At 39.8% G+C, this 11,721-nt stretch overlaps 1 protein-coding gene across 1 annotated transcript; it reads left to right on the forward strand.

Annotated features, from left to right (window-relative positions):
* Positions 1 to 259: 259 nt before the first annotated feature.
* On the forward strand, positions 260 to 8,719 carry LOC140582149 (uncharacterized). The gene is made up of 7 exons (XM_072706170.1): positions 260 to 336; positions 2,956 to 2,989; positions 3,134 to 3,177; positions 5,026 to 6,105; positions 6,382 to 6,574; positions 7,115 to 7,368; positions 8,690 to 8,719. The coding sequence occupies exons 4-7, from the start codon at positions 5,026 to 5,028 to the stop codon at positions 8,717 to 8,719; spliced, it is 1,557 nt and encodes a 518-aa protein (XP_072562271.1). The 5' UTR covers positions 260 to 336; positions 2,956 to 2,989; positions 3,134 to 3,177.
* The last annotated feature ends 3,002 nt before the right edge of the window (positions 8,720 to 11,721 follow it).

Consider the following 11,721-nt stretch of genomic DNA (forward strand, 5'->3'; position numbering starts at 1 on the left):
TTAACATGATGCTTTTAATCTGTTTTAGATTATATCATATATAGCTGCACCCTTGGATGCCGTGGGAGGACTACACATTTTCACTGCTGTCTGTGTACAGCTGTATATGTAAACAAAGGTGATCTGCAAAAGCATCATTGCCGTCACCATTCCATTGTTGCTGAGCCTCCCGCCGGCCACCCAACAGAGCCTCCCGCCGGCCACCCAACAGAGCCTCCTGCTGGCCACCCACCAGTACCTCCCTCTGGACATCCAACAGAGTCTCCCGCCGGCCATCCACCAGGGCAACCTGATCAAGCACTCATACCATGCCAACAAGCTGTCCATAGAAAGCAAGTAAGTGTTGAATGTCCTCACTGTAGAATGAGCCTAAATAAGAAGAATCTTAAACAACATGTGGCAAGAAAACATCAGGTTGTTACAGTAATTGTACAGTAAAAGTAATTGTTGTGCAGTGTTTTTGTCTTCACTCTCTGAATGTGTAATTGGATGATGCAAATTATGATGCAATTATACAGAACCTGCATAATATTTAAAATATAACATCGTACAACAGATATTGAATGATTTTAAATTGCAACAAAAATATTTAACTTACCGAAATTTTAAATTAGTTATTTAGTTTTTAATACAGATTAAAAGTATAGATTAAAAAGTATAAAACAGTTTAAGTATAACTATGAACAAGATAGAAAAAAAATTGCACATATGACTCTATACACTCAATGGCCAGCTTGCTAGTAGCAGGCTGGACCCCCTTTTACTGTATACAGTGACAAGTCCACATCACAGTTGAATTAAACGTTGAAATCACACAGCACAAGACTTGGCATGAAAAACAACGTATAAACCACAACCTAGGCAGGTAAAAGTAACTCATGTAAAAGATAAAAATATAAAGTGCTTAGAAGTGTAAGGTGTAATGAGTGGTAAACCTTACACTTACGTAAAGTGGTAAGGTAATTAAGCATCAATTTAGAGTAGTCGTGAAGGGGCGTTTTAGTGGCAGCCATTTCGTTTATTGGTTTCCCTGAGCTAGATTAACAGAGAGACAGGGACTTGTTTTGATTGGCTGACGTAAGTGACCACTCCCACCTGAAGCAAGGCTTGTCCTGTGCATTTTATTTCTGGATTTGCAAGAGGTAAGTCGCTACATATATGTAATGCTTTTATTAGTTTGTTGACGCTTTGCTTTTTTAATTATAGGTGATTTATTTTGTGGTCCTCAGTTTTTTAAAACATATTTTTGTTCGGTGTTAGGCAATAGTGTTTGAGCAGGGTAAGCGTTCGTTTAGGTAGTGTGAAATGCGCGACAGACCTGTTTCTGTGGCAGCCATTTTAGGTATCTTTTACATTTGCGCTTTACATTATCCCCGTTCTTATACGCTTACGTTTTAAAGTGGTATATTTTGTAATGCAGCAGATAAGGATTTGGCAGCAGTAGAACACGTGTAAGTGGTCAAAATTAATCTTGGTTTAGAAGCGCAAAGTATGTTTTAAACGCTGTGTGTCTGTGGCATGTCGTACTTTTGTGTTTTAGCATTTATAATTACGGTAGACGTAATTGCATATGTGTAATGCTATGTTTTTATTCGCTTGTTGACGCTTTGCTGTTTTCCAATTGTAGCTGGTTTATTTTGTGTTAAGGTTTTTTTTAAAACATTTTTAGTTTGATGTTAGGCAATAGTGTTTCAGCAGCGTAATCGTTTGTTCCATCGGTGTTAACTGCGTCACAGAAAGCTCTTTCTGTGGCGGCCATTTTAGGTATCTTGTTTTTGATTAGCATGTACATTTGCGCGTTACATTATCCCCGTCCTTACACGGTTATGTTTTGAAGTAATATATTTTGTAATGCAGCAGATAAGGATGTGGCAACAGTAAATCACGTTTAAGTGGTCAAATTAAGTTTGGTTCAGAAGCGCAAAGTATGTTTTAAACGCTGTGTGTCTGTGGCATGTCGTACTTTTGTGTTTTAACATTTATAATTATGGTAGACGTAATTACATATGTGTAATGCTGTTTTTATTCGCTTGACGCTTTGCTGTTTTCTCACTGTGGGTGGTTTATTTTGTGTCAAGGTTTTTAAAAACATATATATAATTTATTAAATAAATTTAATAATTAAATGCGCCACAAAGCTGTTTCCGTGTCGGCCATTTTAGATGTCTTGTTTTTGCTGAGCATGCGCACATGTACGGAATACAAATGTATTTTGTATTTTTTTACTCTTTCTCTTTTTGCAGTCTTTAGATCGGTCAGGGTTCATTTCAGTGCATGTTGTACTGGTTATATCTATGTATGTGACAAAGAATCTTAATATTGAAATCTTGAGTGGGATCACTATCTGGTAATCAATTTACAATAAAATATACTTTTATTTACTTCACAACATTAAATTGTCTGAAGGCGCTTCACTCTATCCCCATCTATGTAGCCATATATTGTAAAGTAATGTATTTTGCAATTCATCCGATAAGGATTCGGCAGCAGTACATTACGGTTTTACCGTAAGTTGCATGCTAAACTTCCGTAGTGTTTACGTCGTAGTTGTAGACTTGTAAAGTAAGGCAATAACTGCTTAGTTACTACTGCAGCAGTTCACGGTAAATACGGACAGAATTAACCGGCAAGGAGCCATGCCTGCGTGTTTAGGAACTGTAACAGTACGAAAACAGATACAGACCGGTGTGAAACAAATGTATGTGAGGCTGCATTACATCGCAGCGATGTTTGTATGGTGCACTTTTGTCATTCCTCTCAGTCGATGTGAATTTACTACGTATATTTTACAGTAAAAATGTAATACGTATTTTACTAGTAATGTAAGCCGTTATGAAAGAAACTTAATGTTAAAGGACTGCTTGGAATGCTACAGTAAAAAATTTGTGGTATCCATGTTTCGTATAGTAATGAAATGTATACACGTCAGTTAAGTCATACATCTTGTCTTTATAGACTTTGAAGAGGTCTGTCGACAGAGGGATCAAAGGTGAATATTTTGAAGCTGCTGTCTACCACCAGTTGTTTGAGAATGACCGAGGAGAAGGTTTCAAGTGTACATGGTGTTTTAAATAAAGACTGACTATTGAGAAATGTTGATGCTATGAAAGTCATCTGTCACTTTTCTCTACAGATTTCTGCTGGAGAAAGACATTTCCAAGGAGAAAGTGATAAACGGTATGCTTTGTGCACTTCGAGAAGTGAGCATTGCCACTACATCAGTTTGCTATAGAAATAGAAGCTTAATATGTTAGTTGTTAAAATCTTATCTATCTGATTTAAGGTAACCCAGGGTTTTGGGTTACAATTTACTACCTGGAAGACTATTCCATATTTCAGCAGTATGCTGTAAATGCATTTGCTGTAGGAAGAGAAGCATAGTATTTTATAGGTGATTGTTATTGCTTAATATGTTATAGTTGGTAATCTTATCTAGGTTTGATTTAAAGGAACCTAGGGTTTTAGTTTGCGCTACACTAGTACAAAGACTTTTCTGTACTGTAGGTACATGCTGTGTAAAAAAAAAAAAGTGCTTCCTTAAATTTAATTTAAAATATTAAAATTAAGACTTGTTTATACAACAGCACATTGAATATATAGTGGCAGAGGTGCTTTTTCCCCAATATGGTAAATGGCCATGATATTGATTTTAAGGTATATTTGTGTCTGTGAGATTAGTAATTTGTAGCATTTGTAATAAATCGCATTGTAGTGACAGGAAAAATTGAAATACATGTGAGAAACCCATCTGTTCGTGTTGAGGTGAAGCTTATGTAATATTGTTTTGCAGTGTGACTTCACAGGTAAGTGTGTCATTTTAACAATGAAAGTCATGTTAGAGATTGATTGTAGGATAAGGATTGTAATGCTTCATAAAATGTTTAGTGTGTAAATTGTGGTTTACTGTCCAGACACTTCAATATTGATTTAGCTGCATCACTGATTCTAAGTAGCTGAGATGTGTCAGTGTACATAGTTCTCACAGAAAAACAGCATTGTAATTGCTTTAAGTAATGCATATCAATTAAACTTAGTTTTGTGATAACTGATAATTACTGAGTCACCACACACTGCACAACCATAAAATGTTTTCTACATGTAACCCATATGGAACACTGTTGGAAACTGGCAGAAGAGAAGACGCTATGAAGTTCCATCCAAGGAGGAACAACTTGACAGATGCATCATTCGAGCAGTTCATGAAATGTTTAGTGTGTAAATTGTGGTTTACTGTCCATACACTTCAATATTAATTTAGCTTCATCACTGATTCTTAGTAGCTGAGATGTGTCAGTGTACATAGTTCTCACAGAACAGCATTGTAATTGTTTTAATACATATCAATCAAAATTAGTTTTGTGATATCTGATAATTACTGAGTCACCACACACACTGCACGAGCATAAAATGTCTTCGACCTGTAACCTGTATGGAACACTGTTGGAAACTGGCAGAAGAGAAGACGCTATGAAGTTCCATCCAAGGAGGAACAACTTGACAGATGCATCATTCGAGCAGTTCATAAAATGTTTAGTGTGTAAATTGTGGTTTACTGTCCATACATTTCAATATTAATTTAGCTTCATCACTGATTCTTAGTAGCTGAGATGTGTCAGTGTACATAGTTCTCACAGAACAGCATTGTAATTGTTTTAATACATATCAATCAAAATTAGTTTTGTGATATCTGATAATTACTGAGTCACCACACACACTGCACGACCATAAAATGTCTTCGACATGTAACCTGTATGGAACACTGTTGGAAACTGGCAGAAGAGAAGACGCTATGATGTTCCATCCAAGGAGGAACAACTTGACAGATGCATCATTCGAGCAGTTGTTTGAGGTGGTACTTTGCTGATGGTAACTCAGTGGTACCTTGCTTGTTGGGGATTTGAACCTGTGATTTTAAATTACAAGTGTACATCCCTAGCTATCAGGACGTATAATTGAGATGTCAGTGCAAAGTAAGGTTGTAAGCAGGTGTGCCTTGTGTTGTCCCCCCCCCTTGTTCATTTGCAGATGCCTCGCACCAAGGCGTCCAAGCGTTCAGCAGCAGCGAAGAAGAGGCTGATGGACCGGCGGCGAGCTGCTGATAGTTTTGATGTGGCTATGACCGATGACGGGGTTACGTCTTTTCCCCCCTACCGGAATACCAAAAAGATCACGACTGTGACTTTCCCGACGAGCCACGACCAACAACCTGAGCAGGCCGTACAGCTGCGGCCTGACTCTGTCATGGCTATGACTGACGGGGTTATTTCTTTTCCCCCCTACTGGAATACCAAAAAGATCCAGACTGTGACTTTCCCGACGAGCCATGACCACCAGGTTCCCACCCTGGGTGCCATTTGTAGGACTGATGACGAGTTGTATATGCCTTCTTTTTATAAAGACAAGGCTTTGACTGACGAGGTTGTGCAGCCACCTCCTAAAAGAAAGGCTGCAGCTATACAACCATCTAAACGACCATCTAAAAAACCATCCATGAGACCATCTAACTCAGCACTTGAAGTGTCAAACTCTGTTCCAAACAATTGTCCAAAGCGTTGTCCGAAGCATTGTCCAAAGCGTTGTCCGAAGCGTTGCCGTTTGGCAAAAACATTGGCAAAACCCTTGGCAAAACCCTTGCTAAAACCCTTGCTAAAACCCTTGCTAATGTCTGAACAAAAAAGTACCCTGGCTCAACAGCAGCATATGAACCCTGTAACTGTCTGTGCACCTACTCATTTTCCTCAGGCACGTACTGTGAGAGGCTCCTTCCATCAAGGACACCCACGATTTGGAGTCAACAGTAACAAGCAATGTGTTGCTAATAGTTTGATTGCTATAGTGATGTGTAAGGTAAAGAATGTTTTAACCTGGTCAGTCACAGACATTGATCAAGTACTGCTGAATGGAGATGACCTCTACACTACCATCAGAGATGCTGGGAGAATTCGAGATGCTTCTGGGTATCTGTTCGTGAGAGATCTACCAACTGAGTACACATTGAATGGTGATAAATTTGAAATAAACTACCATGATGACATGTTTGTTGGCTTGTTTGGTGTGAGCGAATATGGAGATATGTGCAACATTCTCATGTCAGCTGATCAAGCAGTAAGAAGAGTATTCTCACTGTATGATGCGTGTCTTTTTAGTCTTAAAGTAAATACATGTGCCATCATTAAGCAAGGGTCATGGTATGTGGTGATCGACTCCCATTCCCGACGAGGAGATGGAGCAAGCGACGCATCAGGCAGAAGTATATTGGTGTACCACTCTGACATAGATTCTTTGCTAGACCATGTGAATACCTTAGGACTGTCTTTAGATGCAACAGGGGAACAGTTTGAGATTACAGCTGTGAGTGTGACCAGTCGAAGCATCCTGCAGCAGCATCCAGATGGTAACTCCTCAGTCACCAGTCTCAACCAGTCTACCAGCATGTCAGACCATCCAGACGGTAACTCCTCAATGACCAGAGTCCAGCAGTTTGCCAGCATGTCAGAGAACCAATATGGTGTGGTAAGGCCAAATGTGACAGATGATGCAGAACCTGAGGTTGATATGCACGTGGGCAATGAAGGTGATGTAGTTTTTGTCAGTGAGCTATGCAGTGAGCAGTTTTTCTTCAGTCCTTTGACAACACAGCAGCAAAGAAGTTTTTCCTGTAAGCTTGGTGTGGTGTACATTGATCATGGTCATGTAAACATGGCTGCACAGTTTCCAATGGGTGACCCTTGCAGAACGGTGCCTATTACTGGTGATGGTAACTGCTTTTTCAGATCTCTGGCTTTTGCTATTACTGGAAATGAGAAAGAGCACAGGAAAATTAGATGTGCTATTGTTGCTCAGATACTAAGAAATCAATCCAGGTATGTTGCTTGTCTTAGAGATGGTCACTCTTCTGTCACTGAGTATGTCACTGCATCACGGATGAAATATGTTGGTACTTGGGCATCTGAGATAGAGATTCAAGCTGCTGCTGATCTGCTTGGTGTGCATATTTTCACATACTCCAATAACAAATGGTTGAAGTACTCCACATGTATTGGTTCTGATCAGAGAGGTATATACCTGAAACATTGTAATGAGTCACATTATGAGGCTGTAACTTGTGTAAAAGGGCGTGATACTGAGGGTTGTGCCACACGATGCTCTGAAATTGACAATACACCATCTGAAATGGCATCAAGTCGACGAAAACTGGAACGAGAAAAAAGACGGTATGACATAAGTGATGTATACAGGGAGGAACAACTTGCCAGAAAGATGAAGCGCTACCATGATGATGACAACTACCGAGACCACGTTAAACAATCAGGTATCAGTAAGTATGCCACAGATATGGAGTACCGCAAATGTGTACAGCAGTCAAGTGTAAGTAAGTATGCTACAGACACTGAACATAGACAATGTGTGCAGCAGTCAAGTGTCAAGAAATATGCCACAGATATTGAACACAGGCAACATGTGAAGCAGTCAAGTGTGAAGAAATATGCCACAGACATTGAACACAGGCAACATGTGCAGCAGTCAAGTCTCAAGAAATATGCCACAGACATTGAACACAGGCAACGTGTACAGCAGTCAAGTGTCAAGAAATATGCCACAGACATTGAACACAGGCAACGTGTGCAGCAGTCAAGTGTCAAGAAATATGCCACAGACAGTAAACACAGGCAACGTGTGCAGCAGTCAAGTCTCAAGAAATATGCCACAGACACTGAACACAGGCAACGTGTGCAGCAGTCAAGTGTCAAGAAATATGCCACAGACACTGAACACAGGCAACGTGTGCAGCAGTCAAGTGTCAAGAAATATGCCACAGACATTGAACTCAGGCAACGTGTGCAGCAGTCAAGTGTCAAGAAATATGCCACAGACACTGAACACAGGCAACGTGTGCAGCAGTCAAGTGTCAAAAAATATGCCACAGATATTGAACACAGGCAACGTGTGCAGCAGTCAAGTGTCAAAAAATATGCCACAGACATTGAACACAGGCAACGTGTGCAGCAGTCAAGTGTCAAAAAATATGCCACAGACATTGAACACAGGCAACGTGTGCAGCAGTCAAGTGTTAAGAAATATGCCACAGACGTTGAACACAGGCAACGTGTGCAGCAGTCAAGTGTCAAGAAATATGCCACAGACGTTGAACACAGGCAACGTGTGAAGCAGTCAAGTGTTGATAGATACAAAACAAATAGCTATTTTGCTAATACAGTAAAAAGCAAAAATATTGAGAAAAGGACTAAGGAGAAGGATAAACGGAAAGATATTCAGTATGTGATTGAACAGTTCAGAGACAAAATAAATACAGGACCTGTATACATTTGCTCAGTATGTCATCGAATGTTGTTTAAGCACCAAGTTGTGATATGCAGAAAAGATCAATACTTAAGAAAATCACAGGCAGTTGCATTACTGGCATTGCAGTGCATCACTGACACATACTTGCACAAATGTATAGATACTTGTTCTGACAATTGTAGCAGTCTGATGGGCCCTACTAGTTCATTGTGGATTTGTCACACATGTCATAGAAAGATTCTTGATGGGAAAATGCCAGCAGAGAGTGTTGGAAACAGTCTAGCTGTAGACCCAGTTCCTCCTGAGTTGCAGTGTCTAAATTGTCTGGAACAACATCTGATTGGTATTCATATTCCTTTCATGAGAATTGTGTCTTTGCCAAAAGGTGGACAAAATGGTGTTCATGGTCCTGTGACTTGTGTCCCGTCAAGCATTTCGAATGTAGCTGAATCTTTACCAAGAGTGAACGATGATGACCTTATGATTCGTGTGAAGCTGAAGCGGAAGTTAACTTACAAAGGGCATTACAAATATGAATTTGTGCATCCAGAAAAAATCAAGAAGGCTTTGGTGTATCTTACAGAGAATAACAAATTTTACAGCAATGTGCAGTTCAACGATGACTGGATCAATCCCCTGCAGAAAACTGAAGAAGTACCTAGTGATGTAAGTGACATACATGTAGATGAAGAGCGTAATGAAAATATCATGGAGGATGAGGAAATGGATGAAACTCTGCATGATAGACAACAACATGGCATGTATATGGATACGTGTCTTCAACCTGTAGACATAGCACAAGAGATCTTGGATCAGCACTTTGATGGAATCATGTCTATGGCACCTGCAGAAGGAAACAATCCAGTGAGGCTTCTAACTGATGAGTCAAATGAAGCTAAATGTTTTCCAGTCCTTTTCCCAAAAGGAACAGGTACTTTTCATGAGAGAAGGAAGGAAAAACTGACACTGTGTAGGTATTTAAATACAAGAATTCTTAATGCAGATGGACGTTTTGGAAAAAACTTAGACTATATATTTTATGGGCAGTATTTGTCTGAGCTTCAGCAGGTTGTGTCAAATGTGTCCATTGCTGTGAGAAAAGGATATGATGCATGGGATAAGTCTACTGTTACATCAGAAACTTTGACAAATAAGGAGTCTCTACAAAAGATGTTCAATTTTGATGAAGGTTATAAATTTCTAAGACCAATCAGAGGCACCCCTGTTTTTTGGCAAAGTGTTCAGAAAGATCTCTTTGCAATGGTAAGACAGCTTGGTATTCCCACATGGTTTTGCTCCTTTTCTTCTGCTGATTTACGCTGGACAGAACTGATGACAGCAATCTTCAAACAAGATGGTATAGATGCATCAAGTGCTGAGCTCGACTGGTCAGAAAGGTGTGCACTCTTGAAAAACAATCCTGTAACAGCTGCCAGAATGTTTGATTATCGATTCCACTGCTTTCTGAAAGATGTCATCATGTCAGAAGCACAACCCATTGGCAAAATAGTTGATTATTTCTACAGAATAGAATTTCAACAACGAGGATCACCTCACACTCACTGTTTGTTTTGGGTGGAAGATGCACCTAAGGTTGGCAAAGATGATGAAGATGAAATATCAGCTTTCATTGATCACTATGTGACATGTGAAATGCCAGAGGGTAATGATGAAATGCATGAAATTGTATGTAGTGTACAGCAACATAGTAAGAGGCACTCAAAAACATGCAAAAAAAAAGGGAAAACTTGTAGATTCAATTTCCCACGTCCTCCAAGCAACAGAACATTTGTGTCATCATGCAAACTTGGAGATGGTCAGACAGACGGACAGCCCCTGAAAAAAGAAGTAGCAGATGCTATAATGAAAAAAGTGAAGGATGCTGTACTAAACCCTGATGCCAACTATGACTCTGTTGATTCCTTATTTAGTACAATTGGTATCAGTCAGGAAATGTTTGAAGCTGCGTACTCAAGAATCACAAAGAAAACTACCATTGTTCTTAAGAGGAGACCATGTGAAGTGTGGGTGAACCAATATAACAGAGACCTTTTACGCTGTTGGAATGCAAACATGGACATTCAGTTTGTGGTCGATGCATATTCATGTATTGTGTACATCATTTCCTACATTTCCAAAGCTGAGAGAGAGATGGGACTCCTCCTGGCAAATGCTCAGAAAGAGGCCACCCAGCAAGGTAACCTTGATGCAAAAGAAGCTCTTCGGCAACTTGGCAGTGTTTTCCTACACAATCGTGAAGTTTCAGCTCAGGAAAGTGTTTATCGTCTGACTAACATGAGGTTGAAAGAGGGATCACGAAAGGTGCAGTTTATCCCAACTGGAGAAAATGTGGTAAAAATGAGCCTTCCATTGAACGTCATACGGAAGAAAGCTGAGTGTGAGAATGAGGATGAACAAGGAATTTGGATGAACAGTATCACTGATAGATATAAAGCTAGACCAGAAACAGAAGTGTTTGCAGGAATGTGCCTGGCGAGATTTGTATCTGAGTACAGAATACTATCTAAGTCTCAAAGCTCATGCCATGGAAGTGTGCAGTTGAACAGAAAATTAGGATTTGTGAAAAAAAGGACACGCACAGATGCAGCTGTTGTTCGGTATGCTCGCTTTTCACCCACGAAGGACCCAGAAAAATATTACCACAGCATTTTGCAACTTTTTCTGCCACATTATTTCGATGCACAGTTAAAACCTTCTACTTTTGGCAGTTACCAGGAATTCTATGAGACTGGTTGTGTCAAGTTTCTTGATGATGAATTGCATTCAGTGAAACTGGTTGTGGAGTCAAACATGTCAAGTTTTGAAAAGGAATCACGTTCAATAGACAAAGCTCAGGAAGACCTACAGCTGCATGGTGCAATGGAAGATGCTTGGGCAGAGATTTGTCCAGAGACTGAACGTGAACGGTTAGAGTGTCTTGCCAGCAAATCCAACATTACACCAGAAATGAGAGAACAACGTGATGAGATACCAGATTTGTTACCAAGAACGAGTCGCTATATGTTGCATGACAATTCTTGTGGTATGTCCAGGCAGGAAGCGTTGGCTTTGCTTCGCTCACTGAATAACAAACAATCTGAAATCTTTTACAAAATACGAAACTGGTGTTTACAGAAGGCACGTGGTGAAAACCCAGAACCATTTCATGTATTCATATCTGGACCTGGAGGTGTGGGCAAGTCAGTCTTGATCAAAGCAATACATTATGAGGCAGCTCGTATCTTGCGTCAGTTGTCACATAATCCAGATGAGACACATGTGTTACTGACTGCTCCAACTGGAGTTAGTGCTTACAACATAAAAGCTGCAACGATACACACCTGTTTCCATATTGCAACAGATGTAAAGTTGCCATATGAACCACTTGGAGATGAAAAAATAAATTCATTGAGAGCT

This window comes from Paramormyrops kingsleyae, chromosome 24 (genome assembly GCF_048594095.1).
Source record: "Paramormyrops kingsleyae isolate MSU_618 chromosome 24, PKINGS_0.4, whole genome shotgun sequence".
Lineage (NCBI taxonomy): Eukaryota > Metazoa > Chordata > Actinopteri > Osteoglossiformes > Mormyridae > Paramormyrops > Paramormyrops kingsleyae.